A 21,946-nucleotide genomic window follows, 5' to 3' on the forward strand; every position below is an offset into this window, starting at 1 on the left:
GTCTCACACATGAGATAACAGACTTCTCTAAACTCAAAATTAAATTGGCATGGGCTTTGTCCTCCAGCCTTTGGTCTGCTTCATCTACTTCTTCATCCTCATCTTTTACAGGAGGGTTAACAATTAACAGTCCAACATTGTTCTTTCTTTAAAAATGCCTGCATCTGTAAACTCCATGGCATATAATTGGACTTTCCCAGATTCTCTACTGGAAAACATGAAGCTCCCCCTTGAGCTCCAGCTCCAAGTCCAGCCATGGGTCCACCCAGCTTTCAGCTTTCCACTCAGTCTTTACTCACACGTGGCTTGAAGAATTGTTCGGCTCCTGGTCTCAAACAGACACCTCCCTGCCGACGCCTTCACACAGCCAGCTGCTTGAGAAACGCTGAGTCACTTCTAGTCTCTGGGTTCTTTTCACACTCTGTCTCTGCCCACTCAGGACTGGGCCCATAACCTGTTAGAGGGGGATTTTCCACTGGTGGCAGATGACAGAAGACTGTGACACCATGAGACCGGTGTAAAACCAAATTAAATAAGGACTTTATTACAAAACAACAAACAGCAAAGCTTCTGGGTGTTTTTCCTGCAGGCAGAGTTAAAACTGCAGCTTTTCTCCTTTTGTAGCCACGGCCAGCTGCAACCAATTAGCCCAGAGCTCACAAAACTGTTCTTAAAGTTACAAACATGTTTCTGTGCAGAATGACTCCCAACATTCTCCCCCAGGTAGACCGATAGTTTTGGGCTCTGGATCCATCCTGGAACCCATTGCAAAATATTTAGATTCTTTTTTTCAAACCTTATGCCAAGGACTCTCTGGCATACATTGAAGACACAGCACATTTCATTCGACAAGTTGAACGGTTACAAGTATCAGACGCTATGGTTTTAGTACACAAAAATTCCTCTGGAAGAAGTATGCCACATCATTCTACAATTGTGGGAATCTAGACAGGACCAGCACCCCCCTCTGAATTCCTATTAGACTTATTGGATATCGTTTTTGAAAATAATTATTTTCGTTTTTTAGATCAATTCTATTTTCAGTCCCAAGGTGTGGCCTTGGGCTCACCTTTAGCTCCTTTGGTGGCCAATATTTTTATGATCTCATTTGAAAAAACTCATATTTTGAATAACAATCCATATTCTAAGTCTTTGCTGCACTATTATAGATGATCTGTTTTTTTTCTGTTCAGCAATGAACATTACTTTTTACAGTTTTCTACTTGGATTAATTCCATACACCCTTCCCTGTCTTTTTCAGGACAACATAGTACTAATTCCTGCAAATTCCTAGATGTGGAGGTGGTAAAACAGGACGGGTACTTACTTGTGAAACCTTTCCATAAACCCACTAATTGTAATTCTTTACTTCATTACTCTTCCTTTCATCCTAAGTATTTTAAGGACAATTTACCGTATGAACAACTGTTGAGGATCAAGAGGAATTCCTCACTACATAATGATTTTCTAATTGGAGCTGAAACCCTTTCCAAATCTCTATTAACCAGAGGTGTCAGCTGTTGGATTCTCAGGCCGCAGTCAGAGGTAACTGGCCACACTCCAGGCATTCGGCTTGAGATCCTTGTTGACCTCCCCGTCTGCGTCTCCCGGCAGGATACAGGGAAGGTCACTATCGGCGATCCCACTCAGTGTGAGAGGGACACACCTCTCCTCCCTCCTCCCTGCTTCCCTCAGGGAGGGGGAAAGAGACAGACAGAAATTTATTTACATGTCTTTATTTCTGTCATTCCAGCAGTACAGAGAAACGTGTCTGCACTCTCCAGTCTCCTACAGTAGAGAGAGAAACTCCACCCCTGTACTTCCAGTACAGGTCAGATGACACTCTGAGCTAACATCCGGTGCTCAGTACAGTGAATAGACTGCCCCTTTGTTCCAATAGTACAGTCCCAAATATCAACATCCTGTTTTGCATTCCAGCAACTTGCAGCTCGCTCTTGCATTGCTGCTTTTTCCTGCGTCCCATTGCTGACAGAGGAGGAAAGTGTGGAGAGACAGGAGGAGGTAATTAGGCAGGAATGCAGAACTAGGGAGGAGCAGCCTAGTTTCAGTAGATGCCTGAGCTCTGAGAACAAGGAGAAGGAAGGGGGGCGTTCAAGGGAGAAGACACAGACTGACAGTTTAAGCTCGGACTCAGAGGGAGGGCCACTGGAAATAGCCCATCCCATGACACATAGGCACGCAAGAATTAATGAGAGGTGTGAACAGGAAAGGAAGTGAAAGTGGGGCTTTAAATGTGGGAAGAGGAAGGGGTGGAACTCAGACTCGGTAACAGCTAATTTGGAAGCAGACGCTGGGTGACTGAGCTCCAGAGTGATTTGTGTGTTTGAGAAATAAACCTGAGTTATTTACTGCCAGAGTTGTCTCACTTCTGTGGGAGAGACCCAACCATTACAGATTGCTGAGTCTCAAGTTATCTCTCATGCTGGAGGACAACAAGAATGTGATGGATGGGCAAGTACTGGACATGGGAAATGCAGCTGGAGGAGCAGAGGGAGGGGCAGGAGAGTCCTCAGACCCCATATTAGAGTTGCGAAGCTACACACGGCAGCTCAAATCTCAGGTAGACGTTTTAGCAGGAGCGTTAAATGAACAGAAGTTGAGCTCAGAAAATGAAAGGAGCCTCAGAGCCAGCAAGGGGCTTGGGGTGCACCCTGCTAAATACAATGGAGACACAAAACACTATGCAGCCTTTAAAACTGAAGCCAGATACATCTTGGACATAAGATCAGCTGAATTCAGCTCAGGTAAGCATCGCATCATGGTTTTGATCAGTTGGCTGGGGGGGGGGGGCTAGCGAAGGACTGGGTCATTATGCTGATGGAGGGCCAACACAGCGCTCTAGGAAACCTGCAGGAGTTTTGGGAGTGGATGGATTCCATGTTCAAGAGCCCGCTGGAGCACGTGGCCACGGAACAGCAACTATTGAACTTGCGACAAGGAAGTGGCTCGGTGGCCTCTTATTGGACTGCTTTCAATTTGCTAGTGCAAAGAGTTGGCTGGGGACAGAACACAGGGCCGCTTGCCACCATGTATCACACAGGATTGAACCCGTCAGTCCTAGATGAGATGGCGAAGATGCAACCCATGCAGTTGCTGGACGAGATAGTCTGAGCCTTCCTATAGCTCGGCTTACAGCAGGAGCAACGGAAGCTGGAAAAGAGGGGGGCAGGAGGACTATTGGGGTTGGGGTCCACACTCCTAAGCTGCCGGAGAAGGGGGTCAGCAGCACACGTAGTCAAGGAGAAGCTGTTGAACCAATGCAGTTTGGCTCGGTGGAAGGGGGCAGAGCTAGAATGGCATGGAAGGAAGGAAGTCAGTGTTAGGATCGTCCTACTCACATGTAGGACTGCGATAGAGCCACATGCCCAACTGGCATGTTCTCTCCCTCCTGGTCGGTTGTTTGGGAGCTTCAAAAGCTTTCTCCAGCCCGAACATCACAGCGACTGATACCAAGAGGCATTAGCACGCTTATGGAACCTGCAGAGTATTGGCAGTTCACATAAGAGACTCAATAGCTCAGCATTTTGGCTAAACTACTTTATTTACGTATAATGCACTCGGAGCATTCTGACTCGGCTCCTTCCTCTTTCTCATCAAACAACAAAGAGAAAAAACAAAGGACAATAGTCCCACATCACGGAACACAGTAAGACAAAACATCCTGTCTCCATCACTTCCCACTATGTGGAATGAAAACATACACCATCATGTGACATAAAACAATCCCATGGCTGCAAGCACGGAGTAAGAATCTTAACAGTCAGCAGCATAGGGAGATGCACAGTTGCTTTGTGTGTGGGAGGTAGGGGCATTTGGCTAGACAGTGTCCCGATAGGAAGACAGGGGGGTCCCTGTCAGGGGCCAGTGTTGAGGAGAAGCTCAAATCCCAAGCAGCACAGTCAGGAAACGGCTGATCCCAGCTCTCCAGGGAGGTCAGAGACTGGGAGGCAAGCCAGTAGAGGGGCCTCAAATGGAACCAGCCGTTCCTGGGATAGCTCTGCCAGTGATGCTACAACTCCCAGATGGTTGGAGGGTGCAAGTGCCGGGGTTGGTGGAATCGAGAGCCTCGCTAGATTTTGTAGATGCAGATTTCGTGAAGCAACACAGCCTCTAGACTCAGTGGTTAGACTACCAAGTAGAGGTCCAGACGATTGATGGTTGGCTCCTAGTAGCAGGGGAGGTGGTCCAAACCAAACAGCCGTTAGGGGTGGAGGTGGCAGGGCACAACAAAACGAGGAGGTTCCACGTCATCAAGCTAGCTACTTATCCCCTAGTCCTGGGCATGATGTGGCTCACAAAACACGACCCCACAGTGGCCTGGGTTCAATGGTCCTTAACGTTCGCATCAGCCTATTGCCAAGCAAATTGTTTGGAGCGTGAAACACCTAGAGAGGTGGGAGTGAAAGGGGTGGAGGTAGGAGGGAAACTCACGGGAGAAGAGAGTTCCATACCCCCACAGTATAAGGCCTTCAGGGACGTGTTCTGCAAGGAGGAGGCAGATAGGTTACCGCCACACCGACCTTATGACTGCAAAATAGACCTGGCGCCAGGGGGCCAAATACCCACGTCGTCTCTACACCATGTCGGAGGCGGAATTAGCTGAGCTGAGGGAGTTATTGCAGAAGAATTTGGCAAGGGGTTTTATCCAGCCAACCAAGGCGCCAGGAGGAGCCCCCAGTCTTCTCTGTATATAAGAAGGACACCCCAGAGAAAAGGCTTATTGTGGACTACAGGAAGACCGACCAACTAATGATTCCCAGCCGGTACCCCTTGCCACGTATTGGGGATCTGCTATAGAGGTTGAGATCAGTGAAAATTTTCACCAAACTGGACCTGAGGGGGGGGGGGGTTACAATCTGATACGTGTGAGGCAAGGCAACGAGGGGAAGACGGCCTTCAATACCAGGTATGGGACTTTTGAGTACCTACTGATGCCATTTGGGCTGCAGTCGGGCACTGCCACCTTCCAGGCCTTCATCAACAATATTTTGGCAGGCTTGCTGGACTGTAATGTGCTAGCTTACCTCAACAATATTTTGATCTACTCTGAGCCCTGGCAAGCAAGTGCAACACATAAAGGAGGTGTTGCGACGACTGCGGGTGCACAGGCTCTACGTGTGAGAGAAGTAGAGTTTTTGGGATATAGAGTGTCGCCTGGTGGAGTATACATGGATCCTGAGAGGGTGAAGGCGGTGTTGGAGTGGCAGAAGTCCAAGACGAAGAAGAATCTGCAGAGGTTCTTGGGCTTCACTAAGTATTACCAGAGGTTCGTGCCCAACTACTCACAACTCACTGCACCCCTCACGAACTGCTTGAAGGGTAAGAAGCCGTTTGCCTGGACAGAGGAGGCGCAGTGCGCATTCGAGAGGCTCAAGGAGATGTTCGCAGCAGAGGAGTATCTGAACCATGTAGATCCATATCGACTGATGGTCTTGGACGGCTTGTCAGTACCCGCATAGGAGAGCATCGCTCCCGTATTACTAACCAAATTATGGAGGCACCTTTGGTGGATCACTTTGTGAAGCATAACCATTCTGATACAGACTTACTCTATAAAGTCCTAAAACACGGTACAGTGGTACCTCGGGTTAAGTACTTAATTCATTCTGGAGGTCCGTTCTTAACCTGAAACTGTTCTTAACCTGAAGCACCACTTTAGCTAATGGGGCCTCCTGCTGCTGCCGCACCGCCGGAGCATGATTTTTGTTCTTATCCTGAAGCAAAGTTCTTAACCCGAGGTACTATTTCTGGGTTAGCGGAGTCTGTAACCTGAAGCGTATGTAATCCGAGGTACCACTGTATAAGGAGGGATTATGTCAAACTGTTACATCAGGAAGAAGCTAGGTTGATTTTCCTATTTAAATCCCTATATCCGGGGGGATTAAACAATGAATTAGACCTAAATTGTTTTGTTTAATTTGCATGTCAATGTGGCTGTTGTCTGTAGTCTCATTTCTGTATATTGGATGCTGTACCTTTAAATTTTATGTTATTTCATTCACCTGCTAGTGGTCTTTATAATGCAACCATGTCTTAGCTAACAGTGTCAGCCTATTACACTGATTAGTGAAAGCTGAACCATATGTATCCTGTGTAACCTTTTGGACGTTTTACTTGGTAATGTATCTCTTATTGTGTAATAACCATTTATAGAATATTTAGGTATATCATCTCATTTATTGTATTTGCATGTAATTGATTCTATTTGGTATTATTATCAGCTGAGGAAGAACACTGATTGAAACAGCCGGTTATCCTGGAAGGACTGTCCTATTGCTGTGTCTGGAGCACCAACATTATTCAGCTTACTCTCTGCAAATACTGCATAAGACACTTACCTTGGAAGGCATGTTGCCTCAAGCTTTAGTGATTTTTCGTGACATTATACTAGCCTAAAATCCCGCATTTTGGGACATTTTCTTAACTCACATTAGTTAGTGTCACCATGTATATATTGTAAGTTATCTGATTGTAAATTAAGACATAATTCAATAGTGATATAAAAGTATTGTAATTATATTATTAGCCTACCATGTTGCTTTTGGATTGTCAGATTGTTCTGTTTGCAACACAGGGGTTCTTTTTTATTAGCATACTGATGGTACCTTGCCCCAAACCTCCTAATGACAACTCCCACATGGCTTCATGTAGATATCAAATAGCACAAGAGATAAGATAGTCCCCTGTAGCACCCCATAACATAGCCGCAAGAGGGCCAAAACACACTCTCCTAATCCTACCTTCTGGACCTGATCCTGAAAGTAGAATTGGAAGCACTGTAATACACACAGTGCCCTCAATTGCCATTCCATGTCATTTGCCACAGGGTTGGTGCTCAGCAGCTTTCTCCTATTTTGAATTACTATGACTTTATTGAATTGTATTAATCATTTTGATGAATTTGTTGTTGTTTTTATTTATTTATATGCTATTGCGTTTGATAGTATAGTAACTACAATGATTGTTTTTTAATGCTATTGTAATTACTGTGAGTTGCTTTGAACTCAACATTTATTGTTGGAAAAGTGGAATATAAATATTATATCAAATCAGTTCCCCAGAGCCAGTCCAGGAGGATACCATGGTTGATGGTATCAAAAGTTGATGAGTGATCAAAAAGCAGGAGCAAGGTTACACTCACCCTGTCCCTCTGAAGATGTAATCCATCAGGTTGACCAAGGACAACACAGTTCCATAGCCAAGCATGAACCCAGATTGGAATGGATCTAAATAATCTGTGTCCTCCAATAATGTTTACAGCTCTGCACCACAGCCCTCTCCACCACTTTTCCTCCAAAATGGGTATTTGCAGCCACCTCAGTGAAGAGTTAATCACACTCTGGACCAGGGATTAGGGATGCTGTTGAGAAGCAGGGTGGTTGGTAGACTAGCAGCATCCAATACCTGTCTCTCTGGCCCAACACCAGGTGCAGACCATCCATCTAAGTCAGGCTTTACCAAACTTGGGTCTTCAGCTGTTTTTGGACTACAATTCCCACCATCTCTGACCACTGGTCCTGTTAGCTAGGGATGATGGACCCTGATAAGATTCAGTCAGGCCTTGCAGGACCCTGCTCCCTCTGGTGGCTCATTGGGTGAGCTTGTTGAGAACGCACCTAGATGCCCTCTGTGACCCTGCAGAAACTGAGCCCCCTGGTTCACTGAGCAGCTCTGGAAAATGAAGTGGGACCTCAGACAGCTAGAGTGAGTATGGCAGGGTGCCCGCAACAGAGCGTCAAGAACATCCTATAGAACACTTATGAAAGCCTATGAGATGGCAGTGAAGGCTGCTAAGAAGTCTTACTTCTCAGCCTCCATTGCATCCGCTAGCTCTTGCCCAGCGCAACTTTTTAGTATAATTGGGTCTCTAACGTCCCTAGAGGGACGGCCAAATTTAAATATGAATTTGAAACACAGCTGTGAGGCATTTGCAACCTTTTTCACGGAGAAAGTCTTGTTGCTCTGCCGTGACCTCCCTGCCAACTTGTACAATAACGGAACTGGATCCCCCTCGACTGTCTTCGGGTCCAGTATTGGACCACTCCGATCAGATACTCACAGCCGATGTGGACAGACTCCTCCAAGCTGGAAAGCCCACCACTTGCCCTGTTGACCCTGTGAGGAGAACCTGAGCTTACAGGGTTAAACAACTCAGAGTGTACGTCCTGCCTACTGCGGGGTGGGGAGAGACTCTGCGTTACTTCCGAGAGTCTCAGTCCTTTGTTCTATTCTGCTTTCGCTTTTACGTGGAGCAGACGTGTCTCACGATGCTGCGTGCTGTGTTAGACAATGGATAGCTTTGCTGTAAATAAACTGCTTTTAGTTTCTTAGTATCTCTGTGTGAGACTCTGCTTTGTGCACACTGAAGCACGGAAGACAGCACTTTCTCTGGACGCTGCTAAACTCTGCTTTTGCTCAGAGCTTTGGAATGCAGAGGCCTGGCGCAGCATTGGAAGCGGGCCGGACGCCAGGCTTATCTGGGCAATAAATCAACTCTACAGACCCGTGCCCATCCTGGTTGATTAGAGTGTGTTCACATGAGGTGTGGGCCCCCCTGTGTGACATCATTAATTTGTCCTGTGGAGTGTGGTGGTTAAGGGTTAACCTCCTGAATGTCCTGTATCTGGGAAGGAGCTTCGGAACGGAAGCTGTTAAGTTCTTTGTCTGTGAAAGTTAGTTTCACTTTGCTCCGAGAGCGAGAGAGAGCAAGATGTGATCAAGTTCCAATGGAACTGTTTGTTGTTTTTGCTTGTAAATAAACACTGTTAGAGATAGAAGAACATGTGGAGTTTGGAACTAACAGGGTTAAAACTCACTGGTGTCCTGTATCTGGATCTGGGAGGAGCTGGGAGGAGCTCCATGCAGAGAAGTGCGTCACAGGATGTTGTTCTGACGCTCTTCAGATCTGTCTCTGCAACGGACAGAGAAGCAGCTCAACTTAGAGGCTGCTGTGAGAAAGTGCTTTTGGAAGCACAAAGATGCCGGAATGCTCTGATGGTGTCTGATGGAAATTTATTGCTCTGTAAATAAAGCTACTAGAGATAAGGACGGACTGTCTCTGGACTGATTTATCCCTTTTCCTCACACGGAAGCAGGACCGCTGCTACTCTGCCATTTCTTTGGCCAGGTCAGGGTGAGAGCAGAGCCTACGCCGAGGAAGCGCTGCCTGGACCCAAAGATTTATTTCTCCAAAGAACAGTGTCTGGACTTTCTTTCCTTTCTCCTTCTCACACGGAGGCAACCACTGCTACTCTACAAAACTGCCTTAGGTCGTTTTTCCACAGAGGCTGTGCGCAGGAGAGGCGCACAGTAGCTTGCGCAGAGAAAACGGACAGAGTTTTGGCACAGAGGAAACGCACTGGACAGGCAGATAATCCAACAGGTTATGGAAGGCTTCGTTTATTTTGCCGGGTGTGAGAAGGGAACACAAGGAAAAGGCCAGTTCTGAAATCCTGCCTGGGGATGAGGCAGTCCTAATTTCACTGGTGAAAGCAGAGCTTGCTGCAGATAGCATATTTGAAGGACCGGCCAGCAGACGCATGAGTAAGCTTATAGCCCCGGGGGAAGATGGCTCAACCGCAAGCACATGAGTCTTACAATGTGGCTTTTGAGAGGCTCAATGGCAGCAACTGGGAGGACTGGTCGCACCAAATGTATTACTGGCTGTTGGGAGAACAGCTCTGGTCTTGCATGCAACCCCCTCAGGCTGCTGAGAGAGCTACTGAGGCAGACGTGGCTGCAGCTCTGGAAAGGGAGCAGAGTGTGCTTGTGCTGGGCATGCTAAGAACAAGTGTGGACGCTTGGCTTTTGCCTCACCTTGAGGGAATTAAGGAAGCCTGGGTCGCTTGGCAGGCACTGCAGAGGGCGTGTGAAGCCACAGTGGGAGCCAAAGACCGAAAGGGGGCCGTGAGCCTAGTGAGGGCTGAAAGCAACGTTCCTGGAAGCTGTTTCTACGCTTCAACACATCTGTGTGATGGACAGGGAGAGAGGCAGAGAGCTGAGAGGAAAACAGTTGCAGGCTGTTCCTCTGGAAGCTGTGCACCCAGGAGTGGGGGTGCAGGCAGCAGAAGCTGTGAGAGCTCTGTAAAAACCAAAGTCTCCAAGAGTTGTTTTCGCTGTGAGTCGACGTCACACCTCGTGAGAAACTGTCCACTAGAGGCCCAAGACTCCAAGGACGGCCGGAAAGGAATGCAGGGGAAGCAGATAAGAGACGGTTCTCGAGACGGTTCTCAGGCACAGCGGAGTGAGAGAGCCAAAGGCCGGAGTGAGAAAGGCAAGGAGAAAACATCTCTTTTCCACCTAGCTGCATCCATGGCAACCCTGGAGGAATGTAAACAACCAGCTAGTTTCTCTTTTGTCGTCAATACTGGAGCGACTCATACCCTAGTGCCATCAAGTGGGCTTCTTCGGAACTGCAAGTCTGTGAAAAGTGGACATTTTGTGTCGCTGGCTGATGGGAGCAAAATACCTTTAACTGAGTCTGGCATGTTATATTGTTCTTTCCTAGACCATGAGGTCCAGGCTTTTGTGGTTCCAGAAATTGCCAATTGTCTTTTATCCGTGTCTGCTCTTGTCGCTGATGGTTTCAGTGTAACGTTTGCAAATAACATGTATTCTTTTTCCAGGGATGGGAAGAAGCTGTACAGTGTTGAGTGCAAGAATAGGCTGTTCGTGGTTGAGATGCCTATTGCTGTTGATGACCCCCCTGAGATAACACAGGTGCAGTGCGCAAACGTGCCACCACACAATGATTGTTTTCATCTCTGGCACCGCAGATTTGTGCATACAGGTTGGCCATATATCAAGAAGGCCCCAGAGTGTACTGAGGGGTGCAAGTTTAAGGGATATGACAAGTTCCTAGACTGCAGAGCCTGCAAGCAATCCAAGGTAACCACATGCTCATATCCCAGATCCAGTCAAAAGACTAGCAGGCCTTTGAGCTAGTCCATGCAGATTTGTGTGGGCCCATGCCAGTGGCATCTTTGGGTGGGTCCAAACATGTTTTGTTGCTTTTGGATGGCCAACAGCACTAGAGTTGAAATTTTTAAACATCTTTATGCGTCCCCTCGCCAAGCTTGTCCGGAGCTTTAGTCTGGGCTGCCATCAGTATGCTGATGACACCCAACTCTTATCTGCTGATGGATGGCCAACCTGACTCTGCCCCAGACACACTGGTCAGATGTTTGGAAGCTGTGGCTGGAGGGCTGCGTGCGAGCCAGTTGAAGCTAAATCCTTCAAAGACAGAAGTTGGGGTCGAAGTATGCTGGGTCGAGACGATATGGGGTTGGAGGGCCAACTCCCATCTCTTGCGAGGGCGCAATTAGTGCCAGCACCTTCTGTCAAGAGTTTGGGTGTAATCCTCAACGCCTCCCTTTCTATGGAGGCGCAGGTTGTAGCTACAACAAAGGCAGCATTTTTCCATCTCCGTCATGCTAAGCAGTTGGTCCCTTACCTCTCTCGCCCTGATCTCTCCACTGTGATCCATGCGACGGTCACCTCCAAGCTTGATTATTGTAACTCACTCTACGTGGGGCTGCCCTCGAAACTGACCCAGAAACTTCACCGGGTGCAGAATACCGTGGCAAGACTCCTTACGGGGTCCTTGCCGCAAGATCACATTCATCCAGTGCTATACCAGTGGAATACAGGATCCAGTTTAAGGTGCTGGTTTTACCCTTTAAAGCCTTATACAGCCTAGGATCCTCGTACCTACGGGACTGCCTCTCCTGGTACGCCCCACGGAGGACCTTATGGTCTGCAAATAATAACATCTTGGAGATCCTGGGCCTCAGAGAGATTAGGCTGGACTCGACCAGGGCCAGGGCCTTTTCGGCCTTGGCCTCAGCCTGGTAGAATGCTCTGCCACAAGAGATCAGGGCCTTGCGGGATTTGACATCTTTCCGCAGGGCCTGCAAGACAGAGTTGTTCCACCAGGCCTTTGGTCAGGGCTCAGCCTGACTCTTTTCCTTTTGTATAAGAACTAATATGAAAGAGGCCTCCCAGCATTCTCACAGGCCCATATAAGATCAGCGTAAACAGCTGGGCCAATGAGCACTTATTGTTCCCAACCCTGCAGAAAGCCATCTAATTAGACTTTAGTTTGATTTTGACCTGTTTTTAGGAGGTAATTTAATTATTGTTTGATTTTATACTAATGTTATATATCTGATGATGAGCCCGACTTTGGCCGGGGAGGGTGGGATATAAATAAAAGTTGTTGTTTTTATTTTTATTTTTATTATTGGAGTTGTAGTCCAAAAACAGCTGGAGACCCAAGTTCGGGAAGCCCTGCTCCAAGTTTATCTCAACACCTGCCTCAAACCCCTTGCCTAGCCTGGTACAGTACTGAAAACCCAGGTGGGCACAGCTGGGTAAAGTCAGGCCCACCCAGCCTTCTCACTGAAGTCTCGGTAATGCAAGGCAGATCAACCTGCTCACCCACAATCAAGTCATGGATGAGTATGGACTGATCTGGCATTCAGCAACAGCAGCACCAGACCAGGGGGCTCAGCAGATATTCTACCAATAACTTATGGTGGAGTGAAAGAGCTGGAACAAGTAACTGAGACCAAGCAACTAAGCCTCCACCCCCAATGTTGTTCAGCCTCCACTACAACTGTGCCCTTGCCTGCCCACCACCACTGGAATTAGGGCAGCATCTCAACCACTCCCTGCTACCTGCTCACCCAGAAGCATTAAAGCACCACCATTCACCCCATATGCAGCTAGGGGATTGGACCACAGGATAGGAAACTAAGGTCCTGTACTATACGTGCCCCACACTGTAAGTAGATGCTAAATCTCCTGAAGCTTAAAATGAATTTCAAACCAGACTAAATTTACTTTTTGTCTACTTTAAATGTTACTGCTACAACTCTCATTGAACTACTGCAAATGACTAATATTGGTTCACTGAATAGAACACAGAAGAAGGAAAAGCTGAATATGAACACAAAAATGCCAGGCAATCACATATGACCAGTTAAATGGAAAAAAACCATTCTACAAACCTTTTTCTCTAAATGGAAGTTAAATTTCTGCGCATTTAACTGAGAAAAATTAAAGACACTATTATTTCTCCTCTTTACTTACTGTGATTGCAATTTACAGTAAGTTCTCAAAAATAATGACCAGGCTATCAAACAATTAAATTATGAAATAAATGATGAGTGAGCAATGCATGCCTGAAGTGCAAGAGATGGATTTTATTGTATGCTCATTACAATGAGTAATAATAATCTTGCATAACAGTGACAATCTTATTTTACAGAGTGTACATCATTTTTTTACAGCCACAAAAAACACAAGTAGTTTTCTAAGGTTTCCCAAACTTAACTTTCTGAAGTTTAGAAATATAAAAGAAATTGGTTCTCAAGGAACGGATTCTCATCTGATGGAAAAACCAAGTATGAATATTTTCTGAAACACAAAGCCATAAAATAGTAGCATGAAGTAAAGTTACAATTTATCATGTGAACAGCTGTGTAAAAACATGAAGCAACTTAAAAAAGTTTTTTAAAAGTACACATTATATGCATAACATTTATGAAGTTTTTAGTTATTAAATTGTCCTAGACCAGCTTGTTATACTAAGCGCCATTTTGATTTGCACCATGCTAACACAAAGCATTGTTTAAAGGGATGCATATTTCAAATGTATACACTGTAAACTGAAGATCCACCTCCAAACTCCAGCGGTAGCATAATGTCCTGGTTAACTACTGCATATATAACTTTATTATAGATTGAAAATGCATGTTTATAGTATGTTATATGTTTCACATGAATTGATTAAAAGGTGCAACTTTCATTTCTATACTGAAACATTTTTTATTAGCACGAAAACACCACAGTAGTCCTACCTTGCCAGGAACATTGCCCCATAAAATTCTCTAGGTATTTCTAACTACTGCAGTATTGATATTCATTTTGTTTATTATTTTTTAGGGAATATAATAAGGAAGCAAAAAAAAAGAAGTGTGAAACCTTAGCACCAACAGCCGCATCTATCTATTTGTTTTCCTTTTTTAAAATAATAACAATAATTTTATAATAATTATGTTGGTCAAAAGGTACTTTTTGTTATATGTGCCATACTGAACATTCGACTGCATTTTTCATGTAAGAAGGCAAATTATATACATACACATCTTTAACCTTAGCACCAAACAATACCTTTTGAGCTCAAAAACAATGTTGTATTTTTAACATCACATCCTACAATAAAATGGGCTAGCAGTTCTGGGGAAACATTTAAATATTGCTCATTGAACTTAAATAAATAACAGAAACAATGTTTCCTGATGAAATGTGTGCTTGCTTTAAAAATGAAAAAAGACAGATCTCAAAATTTGACTTAATTCCTGAATACTATTTCCCAGCACAATTTAAAAATGTAATGACAAAGTACTGACTTCTATACAGTGTCACTGTTCAAAAAATGCATAATGTTAGATTTGCCTTAACATACATTTTTAAAGAACTCCATCCCTGATTTTCATTAAGGATTTAAATTGCATTGTTGGTAAAGGGCTAAGATAATTGACTTAAAATATTTTCTTTAGCTTAGTTATGTATAATACTTGAAACAGAATACATTCAGTCTCTTTCTACATCTTTTCAAACGTTCATCTCTTTGCATTTTACAGTGTTCTTTAGGTTCTGATGAGCAACTATCATAGAGCTATGAGATCCCATCTCAAACCCTAATAATTTAAAAGACTTATAATACAAATAATGTAAAGTTATGATTTAATATCAAACTTTGAAAAGAGGAGAAACAGTTCATTGTTCCCCAATTATGATGTCACAGTTTCTAAACTGCTTTCTTCTATAGCTCATATATTATATTAAGGCCTCTTTGTGATGCCTCATTATATGCTGCTTTTTCTCTGATGGTCTACGGAATCCCTTTTTGCAGTACTCACACCTGTGCGGATAGTCTTTTGTGTGTATTGATATGACATGCCGCTTGAAGCCTGATGCATCTGTAGTGCTGTACTCACAATATTGGCATTGGTAGACTTTTCTTCCACTGTGGGTCTTCATATGCTTCTTCAGTTCAGTGTGTTGCCTAAATCCTTTCTTGCATCTTTTGCATTTGAAAGGCAGGTCCTTAGTGTGAACTGAGAGGATATGTCCACTAAGTACAAAAGGATCTGAAGTCTTAAAGATACAGTGCCTACACTGATGTATCTTTTTACCTTTATGTGTTTCACTGTGCTTTTTGAGCTCTGATGGACGGTGGAAACCTTTTTCACACACCTCGCATTTGTGAGGAAAGTCCTTTGTGTGAACAGATATTATATGTCGTTTCAGGTCACTCGAGTTGGTGCTCTTGTGGTCACAATGTGGGCACAGATGAGTCTTATGCCCTTGAAACAACTCTGCGTGCTGCTGGAGTTCTTTCTCATCTGTGAATGTCTGTGGACAATGTTCACACTTAAAGGGCAGATCGGTACCATGCTTGGTTTTGATGTGTGTCTTCAGATTGGACTGATCAGCACAACGGAAGACACAATGCTGGCACTGGTAAGGCTTCTCCCCTGTGTGGGTCCTCATATGCTTTTTGAGCTCAGAAGGATGTCGGAAACCTTTTCCACACTCAACACAAACATGAGGGAAGTTCTTGCTGTGGACTGCAAGCAGATGTCTATTAAGCAGTCCTTGCTCTGCAGTCTCATAGTCACAATATTTGCACTTGTGCAATTTAGGTTCCTTATCTCTTAAGATCAATTTATTTGAACTCAGTGGGCTTGCTTCACTGTATCGCCTGGTGTACTCTGTGAATTCGTGCGTTTTGTCAACTCTGTTGATAAGCTTATGGCTTTCCAAATGATTATGAAAGCTTACTTTCTTGTTAGTTGTAAAATCACAATCTGTGCATTGGTACTTCTTCTTAATCATGTGATCTGGGTGGTTTTTCATATGCCTTTTCAAGAATCCCCTGGATTTAAATTTTTTCCCACATATATGACAAGGGTAGACAGTTAAGGGCTGTCCATCAGGACCTATTATAACAGCTGTTTTAAATAAACATAAAATATCATGAAATAAATTGTAACAAGAAAAAGAATAATTCTGACATCAGTCAAACACAACACAATATCATAAAAAATAGTGAGCAGAGCAATCCAAAAGTGGGAGTGGAGAGAGAACTAAAGGCAGATTAACAACTTTTCCTATGACCCACCAGGCTCAGGCCAGCAGGGCAAAAATTGTGGAGGAGGGCAGGGCTGCATTTTGCCTTTTATAAATTTTTCCTTTCCTGTTATCATTTTTTATTTCTTTTAAAAAGTTACCTTCCCATTTACAGTGGAACCTTGGTTGCTGAATGTAATCCGTTCTAGAAGGCCATTCGACTTCCGAAACGTTAGACAACCGACGCGCAATGGGAGGTCGGCAAAATCCATTGAAAAAATGGAGAAACAAGCCTTGGAAGCCATTTGACTTCCGAGGCACATTAGAAAACAGAAGCATTGACTTCCAGGTTGTCGGTGTTAAAAAGCCTAAATGTTCGACTTCCAAAGCGTTCGACAACCAAGGTTCCACTGTATTCCAAATGGAGGGAAATAAACAATGCCAGCTACAGGGTTAACATAATTTCCCCCCAATTCTGGGGACATGTCAGTGCAGTGGGAGGGGGATGGATTCTATGGATCCAGTTTCAGCACATTATTGGAATGCCTCCTTTTTACTCTCTCCAAAATCTCTACTCTAACACTGCAAATCGTTATGCAGCCTCAAAGAGGCACACAAGGCCAGACCTTCCTCTTACAGTCTTTTCAGTTTAGCAACTTAGCAACTTTCTAGTGTGACAAGTTCAAAACACTTGTCAATGGTATTTTGGCTAACAACTCCACATCCAATACAGAAAGCAACTATTATATATGGATTGCTTTGAGAGACAATTTACTATCCCAAGCCAAGTTCCAATGTACCTCAGGGTAGTTCCAAAACAAAAACATATATGGTGTCAGGCTTCCATGGATCAGTTTTTGTTTGAAAAATGGCATGGGACAGTTTTACCCCAACACTTTAGGTTAGCAGGAACAAAAAGCTTCCAAATATGGGATATTTTATTCCCCCTGGTGTTTGGAAACAAACACACACGGTATGTGTACTGTACTTATATCAGTTTTCCTGGATAGTTTTTGTTTGAAAACTTTTACTCCAGTATTTCACACTGGCTGGAATAAAAAAGGACCTCTATTGCAAAATTCAGTCATTTTCTTTGGATATTTTTATTCCCCAATGCTTTTTTATTTTTGTTTTCAGACAGAAAACTGTAAATGGTAAGTGGCTGAATTATGAGAATATTCTCTACTGCTGTGCAGGTGACAATGCACCACAAGGACTACATCGTAGTCTTATTTCTATATAAATTCTGCAAACAAAATGAACCTGGGTGGGGATTCTTTTCCTCTTGCTGATTGGTAAAAGATTTCAAATTACAATTTCTGCTAGCTGTTTTATGTGTACAAACCCACAATGCAACACACTAAAGAACAATATCTTATAAATTATCTTTTTGACATTTCCAACCCATGTCCCTCCTACTATGTTAATGTAACAAGAACTTAGCTACTACATGAATACTACATGAAATTGCAGTATAAATAAGTCAGGAAATACTCTTCTGACAGTGCAGATAATAAAATAGGAGAAAATTGGACAAAATTTTATTGCAGTTTTCTCTTTAAACAAACCACCCTCCTAATGATGTAAGAATGTGGCAATAACTACTCTTTTTTATTCTAATTTAATAATGTTAAAAGCTACAGGTAAGTAGGTAAATTCTAGCCAAGAAAGTAATTTTACCTGTTTGCCACTGCCTTGCTTCCCCTCTCCTCCTTTTTTTGGCTTTCTGTTTAAGAAGTCTGTTTGTGCTAATGCTATCACAGATTTGCAGGTATTGTGTTGCATTACCATTTTTGCTTTCTAATCTTGCATCCAAGTTGGGTCCTGATATGAAAGACCAGATACGCATCACAATGTTGCAAGTAGCTTCCTTGTAGGAGCTTATTTTGAAAACTGAAGCTGTTTATAGCGAAAGAACCAGCCGCTGCAATTGTGTTTGCACTGAGAGTGAGACAATGAGATTTTGCTCCGTAATAAGATGCTAGAAGCACTCGCCGGAAATAGCTACATACATTGTTTAATATAACACATAGAAAGCAATTATTTGCTATTGTTTCTATACATCTTACATAAGCCATTCTGGAGTCAGCTGAAGAGCAGGGAAAATATTTTGAGTTAATCAAACAAACAAACAAACAAACAAACAAACGAATGAATGAATGCTGTCAGCTAATATGATTCTCATATATGAGTCTATGTATATTCAGGCTGCAACCATATGCACATTACTTGAAATAACCCCCAATGAACTCAGTGGGACTTATTTTTGAGTAAACACGCTTAAGTAAACATGTCCAAAAGCACTCCTATAATGAAAGATTCACTGGTTCCAGAACTGATAGGGGAGAAAGGAACAAAAATTGTCCCATCAAAGAACCTGATACACAGCTCTCTGCTCCAACTTAATTTCCCTTCCCAAATTCCTTCCTGCTACCTTTAGATTCTTGATAGAGACTTTCACCCAAATGAAGCAGAGGTGAAGAGGGTTTATTTTGGTAACGTCACAGCTGTGGTAACAACGGCTGCAGCTATGGACAGCCCTACCCAAATAACTGATTAATATCATACTGTAATGTTGCTTTCTTTTACATTTAATTTATCTGCTATTCTAACATTCATGTGCTGATTCTTATTAAATTGCTGATGGAGCCTAAATGTAGTTAAGAACTGCTTTGCAATACTAGACATATAAGCAAGTCTTCATCTACTCACCTGGTGTTTGACAGTCTTCATACCTCCGGGGAAGTCTTCTATCATCTCCTAGGGGAAAAGGTTAGCCTTTAAATGTTTGTGTGAAACTATTTTTAAAAATAACATTTGCCACATAAGCAGAGGTCACAGCATTAACTACTGTCACACCATTCAGCAACAACAAGCCTCATATGAATGAATGAGATTGGATCTACACTAAGTCTGACCTCTTGTCCATTTATTCCAGTTCTGTTGATGACAGTAGCTTGCCAAGATTTTAGACAATTGTCTTTTTCAGCAGCATCTACCTGAGAACCTTACTAAATGGAAATGCTGTGAATTGAACCAGAGACCTTCTAAAAGCAATGTATATGCTCTACCATTGAGCTATTGCCCATATGTGTGTGTGTGTGTGTACACACACACACACACACACAGAGAGAGAGAGAGAGAGAGAGAGAGAGATTATTTGGCCAACCATCTCCCGACCCTGCACTATAACACTTGATCAGGGACAGCCTGCCCAAGAGGCACAGTAAGGCCATCACCTCAAACAGCAGGTTGCGGACAGCTGGGAAGGATGGTAGATCTGGCCTCCAAGGAGTGTGCTGCTCGCCACCTCCTGCACTTGTTGGCCACCTCCACTGAGCACAACATGCTACCCATTCCCACCATCATGCACTGCCTGCCGCTGCCCACCCCTCTCCAGCCTCCTTTTACTCTCAAGCCACCTCCAGCTGGCTCACAGTGGCAGCAGCTGCAGATGTGGTGGCAGTGGGGAGCTGTGGCAGCAGAGCATCATTTTAAGTTTTGCCTCAAGTGGCCAAGCATCCTGAGCCAGCCCTGCCTTTATACCAGTGAAAAGGAACAGATAAGGGTATATATGGAATAAGGGAAGTAGAAAGGAAGTTTAAAAATTATGCTGTGTGCTTCTGGTCAGCCACTTATGAGACAGGATGGAAGGCACAGCAGCAGCAACAGCAGCAGCGGCAGCCTATATTGTCTGCTTAAAATGGGAAATGCCAACAGTTAAAAGAACAAAAGGGCAAAATACAATAGCTTCTTCTACAATAACCATGGCAGCTGTGGTGATGGTATTTGTAGACACCTGCTTTTATACACTGGTCAGATAGCATATGACCTGATCACACTTGCAACAACAGCTGAATTTGCCATCTAGCAGCAGAGGTTCTTTTAAATGAAATATAATTTTTATTTTATTCTGCAGGTTTGTTTCAAATGCTTTTCTAATTTCATCAGGTGAGATCAACTATTTCTGAGGAAAGGAGAATAGGTGGAACAGGAGTTGCCTCAGAGGAGTAGTACTTGGAGTCCAAGTGTAGGTGGGCTGGCAACTTTCTGTAATTATAAACAGAATATACAACTAAGTGCTTGAAAACGCATTTTTTGAGCAAGACTTTGCACCTCCCTTAGTAACAGTAAGTATTAAACTACGAAACATCATTTTGAAGGTATTATTTCAACCCATATATGAACTGGAAAAGGTGGAAAGCATTCTGGAGTCTTTAAAACATGGGTCGACAAACTAAGGTCCGCGGGCCAGATCAGGCCCAATTGCCTTCTAGATCCAGCCCACGGACGGTCCGGGAATTGCCGAGTGGATTGCCAGTGCGCATGTTCTTTCCCTCTCCATCCCTCTCCCTCTCACGGCAGCGCTTTTATCCTCGAGGACAGAGCAATCTTGTCCCACGACAGGCGTCATCAATGGCGGGAGTTGGCTCGCCTGCCCACCCGCCTCAACAGGGTGGCGCTGTGAAGGGGGCGTGTGACGCCGGGTGCCAGCTGCTTCTGCGTTTTCCTCCTGCTCCTCCTCCCTCAGTCTACCCTCCCTTCCTTCTCCACACCCCTTTTCCGTGCCATTTCCTCGCACACTTTCTTCATTGCTGCCTGCCTCCCTCCTTCATTCCTCCCATGGCGTTCAGACGGGTTGTTGCGGTGGCCGTGGGTTGGCAGGCGGCTCTGTCTTCTTCTCTGTGGTGCCTCTTGGGAAGCAGCAGCAGCAGCAGCAGGTGGTGGGTAAAAGCTTGTGATGCCCCAGTTCCCCTACCTCCGTCTGTGGCTCCTCAGCCGGGGCTGCTGCTTCTGTCTTCGCTGGCCAACACAGCCTCCTACCCCGCCACGGTGCCTGGCTGGCTGGAGAAGCCCAACTGCAGCTATTGGGATGACAACTGGGACAGGTAAAGCGAAGGATCTTCAGGCCTCTTTGTGGGCGGGCAGAAATCGTTCTCTCCCCCCCCAAAAAAATACAGTCCGGCCCCCCACAAGGTCTGAGGGACAGTGGACCAGCCCCCTGCTGAACAGGTTTGCTGACCCCTGCTTTAAAATGAATTCATACTCTTTGGTACAACATGTCTTATTGCTCTCTTATGTCCACAAAATAGCAAAACATTATTTGGGCAGAAAGAGATTGGTCAATGCAATTAACTCTATGGGAACACTGCAAATTAAGCAACCGTGGAGAAGAGACTCTCATTAAGATTAAGATATACTCTAGCATCCTACCATAAGCAGCAGCCCACGCAACAGGAACAAAAGTTTTATTCACACAGGAGTCTTCAAGCTGTGCGTCGGAAAGTGATGTTGTTTCTTCTTCACCAACAATAACCTCCATGTAGACTTCATCAGCTATTTCAGCACAACCTATATTCAGTTTTAAAGGGTATGAGAATTAATGACACTATCCATGCAACTTTTCATCTTTGCTCAATTAATCCATATTTGACTCAGTACAGTTATCTACTACCAGAGTACATCAATCTATGTGTGAAAACCAAAATCTGAATGCCAGATTCATGAAATTGTCTTGAAAGGTTTACCCCCATGACTAAGACTGCAAACCCATGCATATCTACCAGGAAAGAAGCCCACTTAACTTGGTCGGGGTTGCTTCTCAACAGAAGCAGCCAGCGGGAAGAGGCGCAGCTACACCTGGCCTCCCATCAGTGGCATCAATGTGCATACCATGAGAAAGCTGCAGTTCAGAGGTTGGTGAGGCAAGGGCTAAACCTACTTCTAAATGAAAATGCTTAGAATTGCATTGCAAAGCTATTTATTAGCTGTGACAAGTTTAACA

The 21,946-nt window shown here is 44.3% G+C and overlaps 1 protein-coding gene across 7 annotated transcripts in view; it reads right to left on the reverse strand.

The window, feature by feature from the left end:
- Positions 1 to 13,206: 13,206 nt before the first annotated feature.
- Positions 13,207 to 21,946, reverse strand: part of LOC308577825 (zinc finger protein 711-like) — an 85,015-nt gene continuing 76,275 nt past the window's right edge. For 3 of the 7 annotated variants that reach the window (XM_081178212.1, XM_081178208.1, XM_081178213.1), the window contains 4 exons: positions 21,376 to 21,513; positions 18,874 to 18,921; positions 17,842 to 17,985; positions 13,207 to 16,043 (listed from right to left, as the gene is read on the reverse strand). In XM_081178212.1, coding sequence (XP_081034338.1) covers positions 14,866 to 16,043; positions 17,842 to 17,985; positions 18,874 to 18,921; positions 21,376 to 21,513 — 1,508 coding nt within the window. In that variant the 3' untranslated portion in view covers positions 13,207 to 14,865. The remainder of the gene's footprint in view (positions 16,044 to 17,841; positions 17,986 to 18,873; positions 18,922 to 21,375; positions 21,514 to 21,946) is intronic. The other 4 variants (XM_081178209.1, XM_081178211.1, XM_081178214.1 and 1 more) reach the window with 4 other exon arrangements.

The sequence above is a fragment of the Podarcis bocagei genome, assembly GCF_964188305.1.
Source record: "Podarcis bocagei genome assembly, chromosome: W".
Taxonomy (NCBI): domain Eukaryota; kingdom Metazoa; phylum Chordata; class Lepidosauria; order Squamata; family Lacertidae; genus Podarcis; species Podarcis bocagei.